The sequence below is a fragment of the Chanos chanos genome, chromosome 4, assembly GCF_902362185.1.
Source record: "Chanos chanos chromosome 4, fChaCha1.1, whole genome shotgun sequence".
In the NCBI taxonomy this organism is placed as follows: domain Eukaryota; kingdom Metazoa; phylum Chordata; class Actinopteri; order Gonorynchiformes; family Chanidae; genus Chanos; species Chanos chanos.
Genome location: NC_044498.1, coordinates 18,589,709 through 18,613,964, shown reverse-complemented (window position 1 = coordinate 18,613,964; position 24,256 = coordinate 18,589,709). Strand labels below are relative to the sequence as shown.

General features: G+C 38.9%; 2 protein-coding genes across 5 annotated transcripts; both read right to left on the bottom strand.

Moving 5' to 3' along the window:
• Positions 1–404: 404 nt before the first annotated feature.
• Positions 405–7,028, bottom strand: napbb (N-ethylmaleimide-sensitive factor attachment protein, beta b). 4 transcript variants are annotated; one of them, XM_030772931.1, is made up of 11 exons: positions 6,869–7,028; positions 5,176–5,267; positions 4,874–4,990; positions 4,165–4,211; positions 3,829–3,906; positions 3,325–3,380; positions 2,874–2,958; positions 2,531–2,635; positions 2,393–2,461; positions 2,226–2,276; positions 405–1,734 (listed from the first exon to the last, which is right to left on the bottom strand). In XM_030772931.1, exons 1-11 carry the CDS (start codon positions 6,964–6,966, stop codon positions 1,633–1,635), a joined length of 900 nt encoding a protein of 299 aa, XP_030628791.1. In that variant the 5' UTR covers positions 6,967–7,028; the 3' UTR covers positions 405–1,632. The 4 variants fall into 4 exon arrangements, with proteins under 4 accessions (XP_030628791.1, XP_030628790.1, XP_030628792.1 ...); XM_030772930.1 differs by having other exon boundaries at positions 5,188–5,267; XM_030772932.1 differs by lacking the exon at positions 4,874–4,990 and having other exon boundaries at positions 5,188–5,267.
• A 2,402-nt stretch (positions 7,029–9,430) lies between these two features.
• Positions 9,431–22,873, bottom strand: gpcpd1 (glycerophosphocholine phosphodiesterase 1). The gene is made up of 20 exons (XM_030771950.1): positions 22,793–22,873; positions 21,975–22,069; positions 21,719–21,809; positions 21,532–21,616; positions 20,053–20,128; positions 18,632–18,673; positions 18,271–18,394; positions 17,922–18,159; positions 16,794–16,956; positions 16,247–16,376; positions 15,688–15,742; positions 15,473–15,565; positions 15,156–15,233; positions 15,012–15,051; positions 14,746–14,804; positions 14,568–14,633; positions 14,337–14,473; positions 14,045–14,180; positions 13,412–13,572; positions 9,431–11,015 (listed from the first exon to the last, which is right to left on the bottom strand). Exons 2-20 carry the CDS (start codon positions 22,030–22,032, stop codon positions 10,820–10,822), a joined length of 2,028 nt encoding a protein of 675 aa, XP_030627810.1. The 5' UTR covers positions 22,033–22,069; positions 22,793–22,873; the 3' UTR covers positions 9,431–10,819.
• Positions 22,874–24,256: the final 1,383 nt, after the last annotated feature.

The following is a 24,256-nucleotide window of genomic DNA, read 5'->3' as shown; positions in this document are numbered from 1 at the left end:
TGATTATGTATGTTACCTGAGAATTCCTGAACACTTTTAATCAAGAGCTGTATCTATGTGTAAATATGTGATGATAAAAGCACTGTCGCCAAACATTTTCTTGTAAATACCGTAATGGCCTGGTTTTGATGAAGCCAACGCATCACTTTTCAGGTAGGATGACCAGAACATTGTGTCCACTGGTGGTGTTCATGCTTTGGCAGAAAATGTCTTTATGTAATGGAAAGCAAGTCCTTAATGAAAATGTGGATTAGCTGTAAAGATAAACAATATAAATGGAAGTATACTATGAGCTTTCACATTGTATTTCTTCTCATAAATTAAAAATGTTTTTGAAAATACTGAATTCTGGAATCTGTTGTGTTTATAAATCACACTGGTAAAAAACATTTTTTAAAGCAGGATTTTTTGGTATTGATTTTTATTACTGTACATTCACATGGACATTTGATAAAGAGATCTGCTCTATTCCATCAGAAAAATCCTTGATAAAGTAGATTATTCCTCATGATAGCATCTTAAAAACCCCATTACAGTGATACGCAATACTGATCTCACACAACACCAATACACAAAGGATGACACATGCGTCACTAAATACCACAAAAAGGAGGGTACCATGTTAAATGCAACACAAGTGATGCAGTACGGCACTACACACACAGACCACATTGACAGGCAAACGCAGGGTTTTCAGAAACTGTAGTTTTGAAGTGTGCTGACAAAACATTTTCTGCGAGTTGCGTATAAATACTTCAAAGAGGAATTTGTCAATCTTTCTGCAAGCAAAGACAATGAGTCATACAATAGGAGTGAAATGAACTAAAAAATCTCATGAAGTGAATACAAAAAAAAAAGGGAAAAAAAAACTGTAAGGGTTTGAAGAACATCTTGTAAAAATAGGTCTGAAGAAATTACATTCCATTAAGATGCCATTCGATGCTTAAAACGCGTATCTTTTCAAAACTTTTTAAGAAACACATTCTGTAGAATTTAACTGTAAAGTTGTTTTTTTTTTTTTTTTTTGCAGATCTGCAGACTGTATACAAACACGAGTTTAATTTATTCCTTTGAATAGGAACACTTTTCTTTCTCCATGACGTACCTTGTTCTTTTCTCCCCAATACTGTGAGACCCCTACACAAACCATGGATCAACAAGATCTAAACTAAAAGAAACGATAAAGAGTAAATAAAAAAAAATAAGCAAATATCTGCTTCTAAATAAAAGACAGATTGTATATGTCTGCTCCTCAGACTGCATAATGATATCTGTACACACACATGCAGTGCTAATACTCCATATTCCTGTGATTAAACAAACATAACTCATTCTTAACCTGTGGGGAACTTGCGATAACCTTAGCTTTCTACACACCGAACCACACAAATTTCACAAGACCCCCGAACAGGTTTCACCATGATACTGTAGCACTAAAATAATAAATAGATCTGGAAATTCAAGGAATATATTTTTGTATTTAGTGTCTAGAAATGTTGCAGCAATCATAAACTGATACATACTGTTTTGGGAAACTTGTAATTGGCCATTGCACAAAAAACCGCTATAGAACGTTGAGGGGTGGGGAGCGGGGTGGCATGCCGAGGAGGGGGTGTCTCGCCACCTTCTGTCTCACTTAAGGTCCCCAGCATCTCCCTGGATGGTTTTCTTAATGCGAAGCAGCATGGTGGTTAGCCACTGGTCCAGTCGGGAGATGGAGTCAAACTCCTTCACCTGAAAAAGAGAGAGAGAGAGAGAAAGAGAGTGAGAGGGAAACATTCATTGTCTTGTTACATTCTCCAGTTGTGAGAAAATATTTCACTTTCAGTAAACAGCCTTTACATCCAATAGGCACCATACTGCAGTTAGCGCTCTCATGTGATCGTGTCTGACAGACAGGCAAGGAGGTGAGCCGTGATTAAGCTCTGTTGTCTACGTTTCTAAGATTAATGGGTTTCATAATGAGGACAACATTTTCTCTGAGTGTCACAAATCACATATTCAGTGAGTGACATACTATGTCTCTTCTCTCAATTATTTTTTAACTTCCATGCTTCAGAAAATTACGCTGTTTTAAAATGAATGCTGTAGAGACTTGCTGAACACAATATTTAATTCAAAGCCTGGCTGAGAATAGTAAAGTCCTCTGAATGAGAAAGATTTTTACAGATGAGAACTGTAATTCTCAATCACTGCATAAAATATTTATAGATCAGGAGACTCACTGCTTCTGTGAAGGCGTCTGCATTCTGCTCCTCGTGAGCTTCCAGAAGTTTCTACATGGATAGAAAAAAACAAAAAACAAAAAGAAAACCAAAATGACATTTTATATTTGTCCAACCTTATTTCAGTCCAGAAGCACTTGAAAAGGCATTTGAAGGAACTGACAAACCTTGAGAAGTTTGCACTCTCTGGAATCTGAGAACGCCGGGAACATCTCCTCATATTTCTCCACAGCAAGCTGAAAAACACGCATGTTTACTGATTAGAAAACTCACATCTTGCATCTATCTCTGAGTCTTTTACTCACCTTAGCATTGAGTTCATCTACGATGAAGTGACACAGAGAGGCTTTAAAGAAATATTCTTTAGCACTGTATTTCAGTAAAGGATTGTCCATGGTGCTGATTCCAACCTGTACAGAGAGAAAAAAAACAAAATTAAAAAGGACTTTTAAAAAATGCAGACATTCACATATTTAATTCATGAAAATGTAGCCGCTCGCACGTTTAACCTCTGAAAATGTATTCGTTCACATATTTATCCTGAGAAAAAATGTGCCTGTTAAATACATAATATATAGAAATGTATTTAACCATGCACTCCACATATGGTAATGTCCCGGTTAACCTGTACAATGGAGAGAAACGTACCTGCTCATAGATCTCTATTGCCTTCTGGTACTGCTCCAGTTGAGCACTGTATGAGGCCACCTTCAGCAGACATTTGTTGGCTGAGCTATGAGGGACAAGAACATCTAAGGTCAGAGCTTCAATATACATCAAAAAGTTATAAATTGAAATTTAAAACATTTCTTTAGGCCATTCCTCGCCTTTTTTCCAACAACAGCAAAAAATAAAAACAAAACAAAACATAAGCTAGGTCCCTTCTATGCCATAAAGTCCACCAACCATAAATTCAACAAAGGTTAAGAAGAGAGAAGTAGAGAAAGAAAAAAAAGAAGAAGAAGAAAAAAAAAGAAAAAAAGAACACAGTCCTGAGAATTTAAGAGGTGGTAAAGGCTGTCAATAACAGTAGACCAGTTTGGCTGAGGGGGAAAAAAAGTCTTTCAGAGGTTTAGATCTTGTGTGTCAGAGAGCTGACCTGTTGGACTCCTCTCCTTTGTAATAATCTGCAGCCTGTTCGTAATGTGCAATCGCCTGATGGAAACAAACAACAAAGGGACATTACACGCATTTGCACATGTTGCCTCACAGCAAGGACACTGTGTACAGTAATGTTACTACTGTCCATGTAACCCTTACATAATCAAAGGTAACACAGCTGATGGCAATCACCCTTACCCATAAACATAGTACCTGACTTCACATAACATATCTGCTTGTCCTCAAACTGGAAACTTTATGTAGTGTATGAAATTTTGTATCTTTCCTTTACATGAATAACAGGCTTTTTCATTCATTTTTTATCATTACTCACTAATTCATTATTTTATTTATCAGACACGTGAAGGATAAAAATGGCTTTGAAGAGTGTAACCAAAACTATTCCTGGTTATGTTAGTGAAGACAAATCAAAGCATTTCTCCCTGTTAATGTTTCCTGCAATTTTCCCAAGTCATTGTATGGTGCTGTAACACTTTTTTACCTTTTCAATGTCCACTAGCTCTGATTCGTAGACCTCCGCGATTGTGATGTGGTGTTTTGCTGCAATTGTAAACCTCCCCTGGAAAGACAAATAAACCAAAAACATATTCATAATTAACAATTACAAAAAATTATTTAAAACTCTAGTAGAGGAGTATCTTTTGATTTAAATCTCAACATTCATGTGACATAAATATTAATATTAAAAACATTGTTTATATGAAACACTCTGACCTAGACAGTGTCAGTAAATCCCTCATGAATGAGACATACAGCAGAGAGCATTCTGATTCTAATCAGCACAGCACCAATGAGTCTCTGTGCATTACTGTCTTACCATATCTGTATAAATATCGATGGCTGCATTTAAGCAGTTGATAGCCTCTAGCGTTGGCATTAAAGGAAGAAAGGAAGGAGAGATTAGACAGACGAAACAGAGACCAGCAGAGGGACTTGAAGAGGTGAGAAGCAGACTATGCAGTTGTCAGACTCACACAATCACTCTGGAGTTAGATATGCTATATTAATGTTTTCAACATGAGAGTGAGATTTATACCACTCCATTTCACATATAATCTTAATAATGGATCAAATCAATCACCACTATTAATAGCATAATATACAATTCTTCCCTCATACTGTGACAGTCTCTGGAAATGTCTTCTTTATGTGCCTGGACTGGAACATTACTGCTTGTATTGTATTGTGTGCTGCGGTGTGGTAGGAAAATTAGAGGATGACCCCACCCTAAAGCTTGGCATTTGTTATCTCAGCTGCCATGACCTTTCCAACCCTCCTTTTGGACTATGTTCATTTCTGTCTGTCCCAGCTGACACAAAGCCAAAGCAGGCTGGTTGATTAAATCACTGTAAGTGCAAATGACTAATGCTTTTGATGGGTGGAACTAATTAGGTGAAACGCAGTTCTGAGGAATCACTCAAGGTCTATAGTAGTCGCAGGATTAAATCTCTGGTCAATTAGACATTTCGATAATAACAGATTATAAACTGAAGTCGTTAACGCAGCGGCGTGTTCTCTAGCCTTACCTTGAGGGTCAGCCTTCTTGAAGGCGTTGCCCGCATCCACGAAGCTGGTGGCTGAGTCGTGTTTGTTCTGGAGTTGCATGTGAAGTCTGGCAGACTGGCAGAAAGCCTTCCCTGCAGCTGGACAAATACATTTACAACCTTGTCAGTCTCTTATGTATTCAGAGCACAAATTCATCCAGAACTTTTTATTAATCAACGTTTAGTCCCAAAACACGACAACAGAGCTATGGCATACTGAGAAATCATAAACCGCGGCTGCTGCCATTATCTTATTGCAGTTTTTGACTGGAAATAGAAAGAGCACGGGGGTTTACCATTCCAGTTCTTGGCCATCTTGAACATGTTGGCTGCTCTGGCGTACATCTCACAAGCTTCCTCCACTTTGTGATTTCCCCTGAAACAGGACAAGAAAATAGATCCAAATGATAAAACATGACATTCTCAGGCCTTGGACTGTCTGGGCTGTGAAAGCACAGACTGAACTGATTATTTGGTCCTATGAATCAGCAGACAAAAAAAAGGAAAATCTCAGTGAAACATTGTGTGTTTCTCACTCAGAGCCCTGCCGTTTGCTCCTTATGTCAATAACTAATATGATAGAGCCAGTGTATGGCGCATGTGTTTACATTTTACTAAGTGATTCTGCCCTCTCAGACAGAGAGCCCATTTGAAAAGCTACAGGATTATGAAAGTAAACTATTACTTGTGTTTTACATAGGTGTTCTGTCATGTTTGATTTCTAGGATCTACACTGTGTTGAATTTGACTGGAAGACACCAGAGGCATTTTTAGTAAGTGGGTCTCCTCTCTAGGCAAAACCTAAAAACCTACTTTTCTCTCATAAACAACCTACATACGTATATAGTAAATATGGGTTGTGTGTTTTCTGAGGGAAGGATTGAGTCTCTGGAGATGAGGCATGAAATCCAGCCAAGAATTTACAGGTTTGATGGATTAAAATGGTAATTTACTACTCTTTTTCAAACATAACCCCTATAAATTCTTCTTCTTCTTCAAAAATTTAATCCATCAACAATTCAAGACCCAGCATTAACAAGCAAATACAAATCTAACACAGCTTTAGCATAAATTTAGGAGTCTATATGGTTGAATGGCTATAGTAAATAGTAAGTGACATTTCTGTGCTCTCTAAAACATTCCTAGAACAGAAATTTGCCCGACCTGCAATGCCTAGATAAAATTAATGATTACATTGTATTTCTATGGCTGTAATTAAGATCAAGAGAAAAAAGGTGCAATCCTTCTTCGCTTGACTGTCAATGTCTTTGAAACCAACACATAAGAAAGGTAACGGCCCCTGGGACTTATCCAGGCAATTTAATTTATGGTCCATGTTGGAAGAAACAGTGGCAGCATTAACATAGCGGTGACTCGACTGGCCTATGAGTCACACGGGGAGGCAACAGTGAATTAGGCATGGACAAGGCCCAGTGGTAGTGACTTAAGGGTTGTTTACGTTCATATCTGTGGATCAGATATCTGAATATCTCTCTGCATCCTATTTATCCAACAGAGTGGCCGTGCCAAAAAGATATATAGATTATTGATGTAAACTGCACAGCAGTGCCACTGCGCCACTACTGCGCAAAAGTCGACATAAAGAGAGCCAGCTCATTTAGCATCATATAGATCACATTTCAAAGTAGGGTTATCAAACTATCCAAACAGGGTGCAGCCATTCACAACACACAAGTTAGAAACGGACTTACTGGCGTTTATTTGCAGTAGATTTTTAAACATTTGATATATCTCATTAGAATATCCACATAGGTATCTCTCTGTTGCAAGCTGCATGAAATATAGGGTGATACACTTAATATGTCTAGCAAGTTGATCAATCGAGTAAAGTATTCTTGTTGGCATCCCTAAATTGGAACCCGGGAGGAAAGCAGTTTGCCAGGAGACAAGGCTGCCTAAATGCAGACCTGATCAATGTACCTAATGTATCGAGAGATTGTACGATGCTAATCTTACCCAAACATTCCTCCAAGGAACGAGCCAGAGGACTTCACTTTCTTGTCAGCCTCAGCCATAAGCTGAATTGCCTCCTTCTCTTTGCCAGAATTGTCCATTTTTCTGAAATATACTGACCACAAAACAATCAGACAGACTTCGTTTAAACGAGCTGCATCAACTCTCACAGTAGCAGAGGATTACGGGCAATGATTTTATTTAGCCAAGGCAAAGGGCCATCTCACATGGGATATTGAGTTTCTTAACTCTTGTAGCGCCATTCATATCGCAGTATTCCTCCGTCGCGAGTGAACTACAACACCCAGCTACGAGTTTAACCCCCCCACGATTACGTAACAATACAACGCAATAGTAACCCGTGCGCAGTATTTTTCACATTTTTGTTGTTTCAACGGAGGTAATGCAACTACGTTGTGCAATTATACAAACAAGAGAATTAACCTCGTGTCCAGAGATATATCAGCATAAGACACTGTATAAATGACAAATTAAAATCACTGAAATCATGATGTTTTTGTCTGCTTTCTTCTGTTCAGTCTGTAATATCTTGCTGTTTTAAAACTGTACTGCTGAAAATGCAGCCCTCTTGACGCATAAAACGTGCAAATAAAAAGGACCAGGGGTAGTCTAATTTTAATTTACACTACATCACTAGTTCATTACTACGCGGTAAACATTAATTATGTCGTAAACATTTTTGACAGTGGTGTTCTTTTGAGGTTATAACGATTATTCCAATCTTCCCGTTCCATCTAACCATCTTCACATTATCAACTTCAGAAGAAAAGGATAGATGTAGCCTATAAGTAAGTATGCATGTATGTAAGTAAATGAACAATCACATTAGTTTCTGAGATAAAAATCACAAGGAAAGCAGTGAGAAAATGCACAAGCAACCTTACAAGTGTACTCCTCAAAACAAATTGCACAAAACCAGATTTCTTAAAGAAAATATGTGTACTATCTTTCAGTCTGTATCAGATGCAAAAGCAGCTTTACTTGGGATAAAGTGCACTTGTGTGAAACAACAGTAGATGGCAGTCTGATATTCTATCCTGAATTACAATGAATTTCTACCTAGTATGGAATGACACAACAAATACGTAGTTTTGCCTTGTGCTAAAGCCAATTTGACAGATAAAGTGTGTCGCAATACAGCAGTTGAACGTCGTGTCTTTATGTCTGCTTTTGAGAATATTTAACTGGTAAGTGAGGTGAGTACACGTCTAACTCTTGTCGTCTCGTTCCATGAACAAACTGTAATCACATAACCCTGATGACCCTCTGTCACGGTCCAACAGAAACACAGGATTTGCCCAATAATAATAGTCTCACTATTAAAAAGAAAACAGAGCACATCAAAATGTTATGTATATAATGTTTTTCTCTCATTTCAATGATTATTTCTCATTTCTGTCATTGTATCTCACGAGTATATGAGTTTTTATGAGTCCAAAGAAACCAACGCAACAAAATGTCCTTTCATCTCTTTGCAAACACCACTGAGTTTTCCACAAAGCATATTACATAACTTATTGATGAGTGGGAATGTGAATTGTCCTCTTTTCTTCTCTGGTTTTGTTTTCTTTTCTTTTTAGGTATTGTGTGAGACAAAACAGAAACAACGCCGGTTTGTGAAGTACATTCACATGGGAATCAGCATGTCGGAGTCAGCTGCTGGGCGGAGTTTCCTTTACTTCGGCACAGACAATAGCAGCTCTGACGAGCCTCCAAATGTTTTTTGGGTTGTGGTTCCTGGGTAGGTCTTTAAACATTAATCCCTATAATAGCACAGTGACATTAGTTCATAGAAAACCTTGTCACTAGGAAAGAAAACATGTGACCTGATCACATTTCGACTGCTCCCCGTGCACCCTCTGTCACCCCCTAAACAAACAGAGACCTAAATCAACGGGCCTCTGACACAAAAATAACGTCAAAGGTCAGTTTAAATGAATAAAATAGCATTCTGAATGGAGATATGTCCCATCAGTGTGACATTTAACATGAAAAAGGTTATGTAAGGACACTCCGACACACAACTGAACTTGCACTCAAATTATACACTGAAAGAGTGCATTACTTTACATGTAATGTCAAAAAAGTGTGGTGAATTCTTAGGGTGGCTATTGCTATGAGGATAAATGGACATTTCTTTCACAAGTAAATCATTTTATTATGTTGTGACAGAAGTGAAAACAAGATGAGCCAAATCGCGGCTCTGCTTCTTGTGGTGGCAACATAACTTGGGCTTTTTGATATGCGCTTGATGCAGGGAGAATACTTTCATGGCCCTTGCCTGGCGAGGTCCTGTCACAGTATCTTCTTTAGGACATCTGTTGTCATTCTTTTGGGACTGTTTGAGAACAGGTTGGTTATCTCAGTTCTTTCCATGTAGTCCTCAAATTAAGAAAAAAGAAAGAAAGAAATAAAAGAAAGAAAGAAACTGCAGATAGCAATGTCCAAGGATAGCTGATATTTAAAGCTACGAAAAATGGTCTTAGAGCCTGGAAGTCTGGAATGCTGAAAGCTGTGATAAATAAACAAAAACAGAAATGGTAGTTTTGTTTTGGTAGATTTATTGGTGCTCGACGAGCATTGTTCAGTGGTGTCGGTGTTGACACTTGTTTTCAACAGAGGGAGAAAACATCTCTCTTCTTAAGTTAATTTAACATGCATGGTTGTATTACTCAGCAAAGGGAGACACTGGGCTCTTCCAGCAATGTAGAACACAGTCAAGCCCGATCTGGAGCATACATATACAGACACCTAATTATGCAGAGTAACATCACTGTACATACATGTTGTATTTTCACGTCATTATATGCATGGAATTTGTGAACATGACGTCATATTTATGAAACAAAATTGCACTATCCACTGAAGCAGTTAAAAAAAAAAAAAAGAAATAAACTCTCTTGCGTTTAAATTGTTCTTGTGTGTCATTGTTTATGACGGTCAGACAGATGGAGAGCTGCATAATTCAAGAAAGTAAAGAGAGGTTAAGGTGGATTGTACCCTTAATGAGTAAGAAGGAAAAAAAAACTGCATTGAAATATGCCAGGAATGGATGGATGGATGAGAATGAAATGTTGTTGTTCTTCTTGGACTGTTAATCCTGCTCTTTCGGTTCATGGCATATACTACATTCACATAAATGGTTTAATTCTCTAAGATACAACATAAAGTTCTAGCTAATCTTTTTTTGTTTGTTTGTTTGTTTTGTTTTTGGCAATATGCAGGACTATTTGGTGGAGTTTGCCTCCTGTAGACCCGCTAAATAATATAGATCACTGAGAAGAAGTAAGGCTTACTAATCATGTAAAAGTGCATTCCATTTAAAATACATAAGATTTATTTAAACTAAAACACAAACACGATTTGGAGCTGAATTGGAATTTGGGGAGGGGGTCCTGAAAATACCATTAACCGATTTTCTTTGTGAAATTCTAAAAGTAGTGATAGTCACTGGACAGCTATAGCTACAAAGAAAAAAAAACTGGGAACTCTACACAAATATAAATAAAAGTGTTAAAAACTATTTTAGCACTGAGTTTTTTGTTTCTTTTTTTACAGAAAACTTGCTAAACACAATGTCTATTCATACAGAAGCTTATGGGCAGAACCTTCTGTTCATATGGAGAGCTTTTCCTTTATGGTTTCCTTTATTTTTGACCTTAGTTTAATCATACCTTCCACCACTAAATCAGACATGTTTTGGCAAAACACACCAGGACGTAAGGGAGTGTGTCTGGGCTGGTACTGCATTGTGAAGCTGATGAGGGTTTGTAACGAGGTCATTTTTGCTGGCTATGGAAAAATCGTATGGAGATTATGGAAGGCTGTAGGAAGATTGTGCAACAGCAGCGGCGACAGGGGTGTCAAAGGATGGAGGGAACAGGGGTAGGGCGGAGGTCGTGAGGGGGTAAAGGGGGGGGGGGGGGGGGGGGGTCACGAGGAGCTGAGGCCCGAGTCGGATTCCCCGCTGCCGGCTCGGCTTTTTCCGGAACAGGGCACGGAGCTGCAGGGGATGCTGTAGGTGGAGCAGACGCAACTCTGCAGGGTCTCCTCCGGAATCAGCTCCTTCAGAGACACCTGTTCTTCCACCTTAAAGATGTTGGGCTGTTCGACCTGGTCATCACATATTCTGTTTAAAAAAGGATAGACCAAAAAGAAAAAGAAAATAAGACAAACTGAAGACGGCACCGTTTAGGATCCTACATAGAGTGCTGGTGGTAAAAGCAAACAAAATGATTAAAGTGTTTTAGTCACCGATATTCATGATCAGTCAACAGCCGACATCACCTTACCTCGGTGGCTATACTTTTAAGATGAACTTTCATTTTTATGACACAGATGTAAATATTTACATGCAACTAGATCTAGGATAGGCAGCATTCTGAATGTAGAAAAGGCTGATCAAAGATACCGTCTGAACATATGAAAATCAACATTTTGGTTTTACAGCTTCAGTTAAGTCCAGTACAGGCACATTCAAATGAACCAGCCAGCTGTACTGCGCAAAACAGCAGTTCGTGCAGTTAAGATCAAGTCTGGGATTATGTGTCTCAACACAACCTGAGACATTAAACATTAGAAGAAGAAGTTCAAGAGCATTTATAAAATGTTTTTTTTTTTTGTTTGTTTGTATTTGCAGAATTAATAGTGTACAAAATGCATGACTGTTGCAAAACACTGTAATCACCCATGTGGTTTAGCTAATCACAAACAAGCTTCTCGGCATGTGTGCACTATAGTGTGTCAGGGGAAAAAGCCAGAGACAAGGAAAAAAGCCAGTACAGTGAGATCATGTTGTATGGAGTACCAAGGTGCCAAAGTCTCAGGACAGAAAAGGCATTCAACGTAAAATGAAAGCTCAAAAAAGGTGTCACAGCTTTATGTCAGACTACAATTAAGGACATTCTTCTTAAAGTAAACTAAACTGCAGCTTCACTTAGAAAAGCTACATAAGAAAGGACCTTTAAAAAAATGCCATGCCTATATCCAAGATTGAAACGTGCTGTGGTTACCAACAACAGCCATCATTCATGTTTGGTGCTGTTGCTAGTTCAGAGTTATTGAATCATGCACTTTGCATACGGTCAATATTGCCAGAGTTAAAAATGTGACTTAAATAAACAGAGTGAGTCAGAGAGAGAGAGAAAGAGAGACAGAGAGAGAGAGAGAGAGAGAGAGAGCGCCCTCAGAATGATGGATAAGGCAGTTGAAAAGTCAGAACCTCTTGGCGGGACAAATTCTCCTGGCTGTTTGTTCTTACAGTTACTATAACACAAAGATCAACTGCCTTGCATCATTAGTGAAGAACAAAATGTTTCTCTCTTTTTGAGTGAGTCGGTAAACAAATTCTTTCAGGCAGCAACCATGAAGGTCAAAAAATACAGACAAAAAACAACAACAACAAAAAATACAAGCAGGAGCGGGAGACGCATTACTGACATCACGGGAACAGGAGACATTGAGATTTGATCCCAAGCATTCCCATATTCTGAAAGGGAAAAGGCAGAGGCATAAAAAAGACGCTACGCTCCATAAAGAGGAGGAAGGACTGAGCTCTGTTCAAAAGCCTAGGCTGTGAAAACTGGCCCTGTAAAGAGGATACAAATAAGCTGTCAATTCTGTCGACGCTCATCGTTCGGTTCATTTAAGGACGTTTGCGGTCTGGGTCGGTTTTGGTGATCTAAGCTTTAAAAGACTGTCAGGGTAATTACAGCATGTCTCAAATGTCAAAATGAAAAATGGTTTCCTACCGCAAACAAAAAAAAAAAGAAAGAAAGAAAGAAAAAAAATAATCTGCAAAATTTGAACTTTCTGGGGAAAAAAAATCCCTGGAGACCATCTATTTAACAAATGATAAATATTGCACTGTACAACTCGCACTTTTGCTGGTGAACACATACTACTTTTACATATTCTACCAAAACTATGATTTTCACAGAGAAAAATTTCAAGCATATATTTAAAAACAAATAGCAACGTCATGACCATCTATTAAACAGCAATGTAAATTATCTGCTTTTTAAACAGTCAACGTCAGCTTGTATCAGTTCAGTAAAATGTGTGATGCAAACACAGGGTGGTGTGTCCCTGCAAAGAGTAAAGGTACAGTAGGAATTCTGCCCACAGGGTAGGTCCTCCATTATATAAGATAAGAACAGCATTGATCATACCGACCTTTAACCAGGACACACACACATACGTCACATCTCCTGATTTACCAGCTAGGAATATTAGGAACCATTAAAAAAGCGCTGTGATAACAAGACTGAACATTACGACGAAGGAGCAATGGAAAATTCAAGTGGTTAACTTTGACGGTAACCTCTATGTGAACACAGATGTCGTAGGCTATCGTTTTGTTAGGACAGGATCGACTGCTCACGCTACATCGTACATGGTGACTCAGCTCTTTTGGCTGCTCCCAGTGTTGTTTCAGTCTGTGGGTGTGTATGTTATTGTGTGTGTTTATGTCTGTGTGTGTGTGTGTGTGTGTATGGGAGGAGAGAAGGAGAAGTTCTCACTGACCTGTCGTAGATAAGACCATCGATGCCCTGTTCCCTGAGCTTGCGGCGGTTCTCGTGATCATTGTTGTCATCGCCCCAGCAGAAGACCACCAGGCCTTTTTCCTGAGCCTCCTTTATACACTTCATATTCCTCAGCAGTTCCTCTGTGTGAGCACTTATACCCTGATACACACACACACACAGGCAGACAGAGAATCAGAGGCAGACAGAGAGGAGGCACATTATTCACTACATTGTTTTACAAACGTTTTTTAGAAGTCCAAGCACCGAAACTTAGCCGCCACAAGCCAATCAATTTGCTTAATTTCTTAATTAATATGCAAATTAGCCAGTATCATTCACCGTTGCATCAATCACTCTGAAATTCTTGTGCATAATGACAATGTCTCCCTGAAATGGTGTTCCAAATTTGAAAGCAATCTGTCCAAAAACATGGACTCTACAAGCACGTCAACATGCCTATTTTTAACCCAGTTTTTAATGTATGAAAAATACACTGAAAAATCTTCATCACAGACTTTTAGTGCATGGAATTAAAGGCCCCCAGGCAATTAGCTTATTTGCGCTTGGACCCCGGAATTGCTACTTGCAGCTATATTTCTGGTTAAAATGCGATGCTGATCACGGTACTTACCAGAATATCCTCACTCTGAGCAAAGCTCATGGCAATCTGTGTGTTTTGACAGCGAATGTCCATCATCTCCGGGTAGATGTCTGAGATGCCTTGAGTCAAAAACAGGATGGGGTATTTGTTCTGCTTCTGACGCACCCTTACCAACAAACAAACAAAAAAGGTTAACTTCACAACAGTCAAAAAAACAACAACTTAATTTCAGGATTGAAAGGATATTTTGTTTTTTTTTTATTCATTATGCTAAGCTTTAAGCATAAGTCTTCTAAGAACTCGGTCAAACTGCAGGTCTTACATAGTACACACGTCAGGGTTGAAGGAGGAGAAGACAATTCGTCTTTTGTTGGCATTCTGTAACACACAGGTCAGGACGATATCCAGGAACTGGTTCATGTTAAAGTAAGAGGACAAGTTTCCCTCCCAGGAGCCATCCTGTCATGGGACACGCCATAAATGATATGTGAGTTTTCTCATCATTTCATTTCAAAGCCAAAGAGAACCAAAAAAAAAATTGCAATTCTCCTACCTTTAACTGAGAGATCCACTTCAACTCAATATTAAAGCCTACATGATCTGGAACAGCCTGGAATATCTGGAATCATAATACAGAAAACAAATACTTCTTTATCGATGCGTTTCACTTTATTCTGGCGGGTTACTGCTCAGTCACGTACCTGCGTGTGAAACGTGTTACTGAGACATACCTGAGAAAGCGATGGAAATGGCTGATGCTCATCTATGTACTCCTCCTCATCCATCAAGTCTAGAGACACGCGCACACACACACAAGACACACACACAAAAGAGACACAGACACATACACAATATGCAATATTCAAACCAAATGTTACTGTGTGCGTGAAATGAAACAAATGTTTTCATACAGTAGCTCACTCTTTTGTTGTTCTCATTTGATTGGGTTAAATCATTATGCATTGTTATGTCTTGGACATATTGAAAGATATTGTACCTTTGTGGTCATGCACTTTCATGGCAGTTGGGTGGGCCACCTATCACGCAAACACAAATGCAATATTACCAACATGATCATACACAACACCACACATTTCCTAATCTAATCTTTTACACCAAACAGACAAAAATAAAGCTTTACCTTGAGAAGCTGAAGTTGATCAAAGGTGAGGTCTTTCACAGGAACTTCAAATAAAAGCATGGAGTGTTTATCATTTTTCTGTCAAAAACAGGGACAAACATGAGTTCAAAACATGAGTTCTTGGGAATAATTTCATCTGATAAAAGAACACAAGAAGAATCAGAGCTATAAAATTCTTGGAGTAAACATATAAAATCATAAAACAAATAACTCATGACCAATAAAATGTGACTAACTGATTAGTACAGTTGGTGGAACAGTAGTCATACATTAACAGGACGGAGATTAGATTCACAACTCGTGTCTTAAGTAGTCACCTTTTTGCTGGAGATACAACAGGTGAGGTCGTGGTACACGATTGGAACAAAGTCCTTTGAGAGGTGGACATCAAATTCCACATAGGCGGCTCCCTGAGGTCAAACACACCAGTTTTGCTTTTTTTTTTTTTTTTTTTTTTTTTTTTTAAACATTTACTGACTCATCCGAAATCAAACTCCACATTACCACCCCCCACCGAAAAAAAAATACTTACGTGATTTGCAGCACTGAGAAATGAGGCTATAGTGTTTTCCCTGATTTTATGATGTCTGAAACAAGAAGAAAAAATGGAGAACAATGGATCTCTTCCTTCTTTCACTTCTTTTGCACAGAAACCCAGAACAGCTTGTTCGGCATAGAGAGCGAGCCAGAGATCGAGAGACAGAAAGGAAGAAAAGGAGGCAGTGACTGTTACATAACAGTCATGGATCGTTCAAGTCCTCTTTTCAAAGTGGCCCTTTAGTGCTAGCGTGACTATTACTATGGCAATATAAATATTTACCTTTGTTCCACATCACTTGGATTTCACCAAGGAATTCTATCTGACATACTTTCTCTTCTGACATCACGACATAACCATAACCTGCATCTATGAACTATAACCTAAACACACCTACAGGAATGAAGTAATAAATTCATCAGATGGATGATGAATTCCTTTAGCAGACATAGATAAGTTACTGCAAAAGGCTTCAATTCCCAGACAGAGGCACTTAACTGTAAGCTTACATAACAGGCTGATACTAGACAAATGGTTCGATCATCTGACTTACTTGGCAGCATCACTACTGCCTGCCCCTCTGTGGCCCACGTCTAAAGCGCTCCTCTTCCTCCAATACTTGGAGAAGGACTCACGCATGTCACACTGCAAGCCCTGGATTGGACGAATCACGAGGTAATCCACTGTACACACACACAAAAAAAAGACAAGTGTTTTTAGACCAATTAAATGACCAGTTAAAATCATTTTTAAAAAGTATTCTTTTAGGCCAAGAGTTTAAATGACATAATGTTAATACCACAATTGTTTTCACACAGGATTAATGTGTATGTCTCTAAACATGACCCCTCTGACCTAAAAGGCAATTACATAATGCTCTGACCTAGTTCTGGTATCTTGCATCACTCGTGACTTATAAAAAATTTACATTTGAATCTCTGTGCTGAACTTGTTTACATATGTCAACATGTGGTGAGGGCGCTGGGCACAGCCAGAAATGTCAGAGGTGAACATCGGCACATGCACGTGGACACGCTGAGAATGATAAAAATGACCGAGCACAGCTTCAGCCGCCGTGACGTTTCCTCTCCCCGACTCACCCCTGACTTTTCCGATGGTCTGACGGGAATTTCTGCTCATGATGGGCAGAGTGACCACTCCCGTGTCTTTGCCGCTCTCCACGAAAGACGAGGACAAGAGGCATGCGGTGCCCACATGCCCGGGATGGATGTCGCCCTGAACCACCTTTTCACTCAGGTCCTCCTAAAAAAACAAAACAAACAAACAACAAAAAAAAACCAAAAACGCAAACACACAGAAAGGACAACATGAGAACAAAGTTGTATGAGTTCAGAGAGTTCAACATTAAAGGTAAAGCAGATAGGACTCAAGATGACTTCAGATCAACACTATATAAGACTGTACCGGGACTGCATGCAGTCAGATCTCTACGGTATTTAACATCTGAACAGTAACACAAGAGATCGGATCAATACCATGCGTCTTTTTCCCCAATCCAATTTCCCAATTTCCATAGCTCTGCACATTTTGGGTCTCTCTCTGCTCTAACACACTGGCTGGCTTAATAATCACCTGATGTGTTAGAGCGGAGGGGGTCCCTATAGAATATGACTGATAAACAAAGTTACGTGAGAGCAAAGTACTATATGAAAACACATCAATATTATGCAAGTTGCCCTGTGTCAAACAACATCAGAATCTAATAAGCAATACACAAGTACTTAAACGTTGTTGTGTATAAATCCTTTGATTATGTATAGTGTTCTTTCGTTATCATAACCCTCTGTATGTAAATTAGTATATCAAATCATTCACCAAATGCAGCACATGCAAAACTTGAGCCCCAGGGCTTTTCTTCTAGGAACAAAAAAAAAAAAAAAAGCTGTGTGGGTAGTATCACTAACGAATGCCAACAGAAAAATACCCAGAGTCAGCAAACTGGACCTATCCCAAAACACCACTTAAAAACCCAAGACTGGAAAGACACACAGTGAACTGCCTTAAAGTGCGAACTTGCCAATCAGTCTCCTTCACTTATTTTATCTGCTGCACTGATAAGTGCCTATATTTAGAAAAAGTTTCCGAATATGCACTTTTTAACCTTACAAAATATTTCAGTTTTAAGTATAAAAATACCCTATCCTGTGACAGAGAAGGGGGTGGGGGCAAAAGCAATACGCCAATGAAAGTGCACTGAACTCTGATACCTCGAAGAACTCGAAGATGAGCTCTAGGTTATCAGGGTCCATGGTGTGAACGGTGTACTCTGTCCACTGGCTTGGTTCCAGCGCATAACCACAGTCTGGCTGGGAGTGACGTGATTTGTACCCATTGGTGCTGATCATGCTGATTTCAAGTGTGGTTGTCATTTTGTGCCATGAAGTTGGACTTGGCTGATCTTCGTCATCTTCCTCTTCTTCGATACCCTCCAGCGTTAATTTCAGTCTGGAAAATCCAAGTGAAATTTCATTACACATCTCTCATTTAAACTGGAAAAAGACACACCGACTTTTACTAACTGTTACAAAACACTCTCCTCTGGTAGCAGGAGGTTACCTGAATCTGGACTTCTTGAATTTCTTCTTGGTAATGGATACCGGCGGCTTGTGGGAGTAATGAAGTCTAAGGCGGATTTCTGTCTGGCATGTTAACCAGCCAGCGTCCGCACAATTAATACCATCTGCAAGGCAGAGACAAATTCAAACATTTTCTTTTAAAGAATGGACATAACCTTTGATCTGTCAGATAACCTCCTAATGGATTGCTGAGATTTCTTTTCAACTGTCAAAATGCAGAAAGCAGCAATGAAGTAGTTTTAATTCTCACAGACAAGAGACAAAAGAACGAGGCACTTAAAGTAGAAGTCAATTTGTCTTCAATGCAGAGGACGGTCAAAGATCATATCAAAGAAACTTACTGTGCACTCCAAACTGGCCGTCATTTATCTCAGTGTCTGACTCTGCAATAAAAAACGAGGTGTCAGCATCACAGTTCCTCCATCTTAACTATACTATGTCTTAAAAGCGTCTCCAGTACAGAGCAATGCCACATGTCAAAGACATAGAAGGCAGAGAGATCAAATCTGGAAACCCCATTCAAATTTAAATACAGTAAATTAAACCCACAGAAGGAAAAGTGTGTTCTGATACAATGAAAACATGAAGTGCCTAAATTGCTCTGCACTGGAATATCTCTGGGGGTTTGTGCAGCAACAACAATAAAAAAAATAGCATGATTTTATTTTATACTCTACAAATAATGTGCAACAGTAGTCTGTCTAGTGAGTGAGACATAGCAGAAAATATGATATGCAGTTAATATTTGTCTTACATCTCTGATAACCTAAAATTCATTTCAATGCATTATCTATCAACAAACAAGATAGAGTCGGAGCTAAGATGGAGACCAAGGTTATTAAACTGTGCATTAGTTGTTGTTTTTTTCCAAAAGAATATACACTTAAACAAACATGTGCTAATCTGTTGAGACAAGAGCAAGCTGAGTCCATCTCTGACACACCATTTGAGACAGTCAGTAAAATAATGATAAAAGTGGCAGCAAAAATGTAATATAAATATTGTGTTTTGTTAATTTTGGCCTTTTGGGGAGAGGTAAGGGGTGAATGGTTGTCAGTTAAAGTGATGGATTGCAGATTAGATATCTCCTGTGGAGTATTTTATGTGAGCTGTTAAAAGCTCTGTAATGAATGGTTTGTAGTCAGTCAGTCTGAGCCATGGTGGTTATGGTGTCTATGAATCGGTGAGGCAGCAGTGTGATATCACTTTAAATGCTCTAGGAAAGACTGATGGCACAAAAAAAAAAAAACATCCACTTTAGTTCTAACAACCAACCAAGGTATCCCACAGGCATGATTATGGCTGCTTGTGTCCTGTTTGTCTAAGGCCCTGTTAGTGGATGGTGTGGTTTCTATGTACCAACCTTAACAATAACATCACTTCCACCCCAACCTGAGTCAACACACTAACATAAACTACATTTATGATGAGTCACAAGAACCTAGAAAACATCGGTGTGTTCTGGGTCAGAACTAGGTGAAATCTTCTCCTGTAGGTCCGTGGCATGTCTCATTTGGTCCAGCCCTAATCCAGCACACCTGATTTTGAAATTCAGATGCTTTTCAGGGTCTTGAAACACTGAATCACAGCTGGAGCAAAACGCTATATACACTTCTCCACAGGAGATGGTTTAGATGCCTAGCCCTGATCTTGTGGAGTTAAGAATGACTGTGGTGTACTAATCAAGTCTGGGAGATGGGAGAATATAGAGTGGGGTACTGGGACACTCAACCAAACCGTGCACTATTCCATGTTCATATACCTGAGGGGCTCAATGTTCGTGGTTGCTGATGGGTCTCCCATTTATTGACTATCACTTGAGATGGACCACCTGCATTCTGTAATTCCAACGTGTAATATGGTGTTAAGAATATGGACAAATACAGATCATATTAAGCTTTGGTCTCAACCAAAGAATTTGAGTTGACATATTCACCACTTGCTCAGCCAGCCAGTCAACGATTGGTTGATATCTGAAAAGTGGATTTGTTAGTCAAAAACAAAGACATTTGCATCAGAAATGTACATGTTTACTTATAGCTCTATGTTAGTCAGCAAGAATGTACTTACCACATAATACAACGACCAAATACTATTACATTAAAATTCAGCTGCCATAAAATCAGACATTTAATTAAATAAATATAGATAGATTTAACATCTATATTTATATATGCTAGAGACCAAAAGTAGCATTTTATTACTTAACTAATTTTCAAATGGAGGTTTCACTATAAGGCAGCTGAGTATGATAATAACAAAATTGCAATTATGCGCAACATAAACGGCAGCCCCCTTTTCTGTCCTAACTATAAATATATCAACATGACGTGAAAGTGAAAGTGAAGGGCATGTCAGGCTTCATCGTGTGTCAATCAAACACTTAAACTATTGCCTGACAAAGGTTAATACACTGACTAATCTTTTAAGTTCGTGAACATAGTTACAGCAATAACTTTAAGACCGAAACTAAGTAAAGCAGTGGACACAATGTTTTAACATTTTCAGCTAAAAGGTTAATATCCCAAACAACACTAATATTTCCTAATACATCTGATGTCAGGATTGATTTTCTGTAAAGTATTTTTTTTTTTTTTTTTTAAATAGAAACTCTCTGGACTGACATGTGGCGGAAAGTGTGGCAGAACTCGTGTGTTTGCTTTGCTGCATGCTACAAATATCTTATAGAGACCCTTCAGGAGCCGGTGCCCCCTGTCTGAAAGATCTGCAATAAGAGCTGTGCTGTAGTCAGTGCAGGACAGCAAGGAAAAAGAAGAGGAATAACCTCCAAAGACAACACAGAGCTTGTAACAGGAACAGGCTGTGCATCATTAGACATTCAAAACACATACAAATCATTAGACAAACCCAACACATTGTTAGTGTCCCTGAAAGACACAGATCTGAACGAGTGAAGACAAAAAAAAACCTCGTCTAAAACCTGAATAAATTTGAGTGGTTGGCAGTGGATGAGCACATTTCAAAAATACAATTGCATCCAAAGAAATCAAAATCTACTCGTTTGTGTTCACACCTAACTAGCATTAAGGCTATCAAAATGTCCAACAAGAAAATAAATAAAGAGATTGTGAATACCCTAAGTCACAGAACAACAGCAGACTATAAAAAACAGTTTAGCAAATGCAGCATTTGTACGTATGTTTTTTTAAAAAAAATCACATTGTCACCTGTCATTTAAAAGTGTTTTAAAACTAGCTTGTAAAAAAGAAAATGGTCTCACCATAGATTCCAAAAAGAATCCTTTAAAATAGCGATATTTGATTTCAACACCCCTTGGTACAGTGATGGTCTTTCTCCACAGTGTGCTTGAATGGAACAAAGAAAAAGACACTTAGAACTCAATAAAATAAGTCTGATATATCTGTGAAATTTGTATGATGTTACTCATTTGAAAAATTTGTAGTTACCTATCCTCCTCCAGTGGCTGTAGAGTCACAGCTCTTTGATGACACCAGCTGCCTAAAGTATCACAGCTGCCAACCACTGCCATCAACTCCCCTAAAGTTATGGGGGGAAAAAAGCATCATTGATAAACATTGTCTCGAGACTGTTTTAAAAAGACTCAAAAATAACTATGTTTGAGGTACACCGCTAACAATAAACAATGCAACTAAACACTATTTTCTAAAACTTTCATAATTTGTCGTGCTTTATCCAGCTTACCAGGGCATGTCGTTCCTCTCACAGTCAAAGTCACTTGAATACAGTCCATGGTTGGCATTTGAGCACGATGGATGCAGAAACGTATCACTGATGACCTACATAAATATTAACAAACTCAGTCAAAACCAACGGCCAAAAAAAACACCGATGAAGAACGACAGACCAGTGCATTTCCTTACGTCAGAAACCCGTTATGTTCTACATTCCTTTAGTATGCGACGTACAGGGATTTCAGATTTCTTGAAAATTCAGTGTGCGGTAACACGACACCAACTAGCTAGCTACAGCTCTGATTATGGCGCTAACTCCTATTTCATCAAACGTTAACTGATATATCCAGTTATCGGCACCTCTGTTTAACAACTCACATGCTAATTTCTGCTTACTTACTAGAAAACCTGTTATTGCCTCCGAGTTCTAAAAGAGTGGCCATAAAAATGTCCGTCTCCGTTAACGCTTAACCTCACATTTCTTCCTCCAAAGGAAAGCCGGTCTTTACGTTGATTCCTGCCGAAAATCTAATTCCAGAAAACACCGGAAACGCAAATAACAATCCTTCAACAAACTATTGAACTTAATCTCAACACAGCGAAAATGTTCAATTTATCAACCTAACTGAATATCTCGGTTATCCAGACCGGTCGGTTTAGACCGGCCATAGCCGGATCAGATTCAAGGAAACAATACAGCAGCTACACGCCCCGAATACCGTGCCACCACGGCATCTTAAGTTGTTAGCTGCTTAACCTGCCGTAAACCTATTGCTGCTACCACACCAAGTCAGAGATGGAAGGTCTGAAATTTAAATTACAACTTACTGCTCCTTAAAGGATAGGATCCATAACCTGTCGATTCTAGCTTCGCAAGTTTCGATTGCTAACTAGTAGCTGACGTTCCCATGTTTTCATACCCCGCCGACAAAAACACTACAGTGTAAATACCGCGGCCAAAGATATTCAAAGCATCACCAACTGTTAACTTTCTCAAATAATAGTTGCTGCTTCAGTTTTCTACACGAATCTCTTGAAATTAAATAAACATCGACCATTTGTTTGCACACCCTCACATAAGTATTACCTTGTCTCAGTAATAAAAGTGTATTTATATTTACTATTAATGAAAGTTTACGTCAGCTAACCATGCTGGAGAGGTCAAGTGGTAGTCTGACTGAAGACGGAAAATGGAGTAGAGCTTTCTATCCATGATCGATGAAATACATTTAATATCCCCTCCCCTGGGCAGCGTACTAACACATTTCTCGTCCTTTGATTGGTCAAGGGTGTGACTGTTAGGCGTTTTCTAACATTGAGACTCAGAGAGCTATGTCATGACTTTAGCTGCAGTAGGGCCGCAGTTTGAAACGTATATAGGCAAACCGGTCATTTCAGCGGTTTGAATTGAAATGCAACTGCGCGTTAAATTAAGCCGACTTTTGTTCTGATAAAGCAAGCACGAGTTTGATTAACTTGAATGTACTATGAGTTTACTTCAGGTCTGCCCAACATAAAGTAACATCACATAATAAAAACATAATATTATTTAGAATATTTGATTGCGCTTTCAACTAAAAAAATGATGTACTCAGTCAATAGAGTACAAATTAACACTACATCCTGGAACAGCAAACTGTCCTACTATATAATTGTGTCGTCCCCAATATATTTTCTTCTTTTTATACAGCGATGCGCAGAGTGTGTGTACTCCTGGGTCATTTTAAAGCTGGCAAATAAAAACTGAAATGAATCGGGCTATTCTAAACACCAGAAGAGTTAAAAACTGCAACAATGCGCATAAACTGAACCTGCCGCAATCGGAGTGGGGTGTGGAAGATGCACGAACAGACACTACCACCATGCTCCGGCGAAAAGCTGCCTGTGACAAGATTATCACCAACTTCACAGCCAGCTTTACATGCATATGGACGAATATCACGATAAAGACTGAGAGACTTAAAGGCTGATTGGGATAAACCCTCAGTCAGAAGGAGTTGGCCGATTTAACGCCGCAGCCGGACCCGACGCTGGTGACACTGAGGACGACTGCATTCGGCTTGGCAATTATTGCCAAACATTTTTATTTTGTACTGATGAAGAATAAAAATTTTTTTGTTTGCTTGTGTGTCTGTTTTAAGATGAGGAGGCGCGTCTGTTACTGTTTGCCTGATACCGTTTGTGTGTAAATTACGGTATATGTCTAAAACCTCACCTGAGTCATATACCCAGCAGGTTTCAGATAAACGTTAAATAAACGATCTCTTTTTGCGTTTAGGTGACATCTGCATG

Coding starts and splice junctions, on each gene's coding strand:
- napbb (XM_030772931.1), bottom strand. CDS start 6,966: ATGGACAATTCTGGCAAAGAGAAGGAGGCAATTCAGCTTATGGCTGAG. Junction 2,959..3,324: donor AAAGGAGAGGAGTCCAACAG/GTCAGCTCTCTG, acceptor TGTCCCTCATAG/CTCAGCCAACAAATGTCTGC. Junction 2,462..2,530: donor TAGATGAACTCAATGCTAAG/GTGAGTAAAAGA, acceptor CGTGTTTTTCAG/CTTGCTGTGGAGAAATATGA.
- gpcpd1 (XM_030771950.1), bottom strand. CDS start 22,032: ATGCCAACCATGGACTGTATTCAAGTGACTTTGACTGTGAGAGGAACG. Junction 15,743..16,246: donor GGCAGTAGTGATGCTGCCAA/GTAAGTCAGATG, acceptor TTCTTGTTTCAG/ACATCATAAAATCAGGGAAA. Junction 15,566..15,687: donor TTCTCAGTGCTGCAAATCAC/GTAAGTATTTTT, acceptor GTTTGACCTCAG/GGAGCCGCCTATGTGGAATT.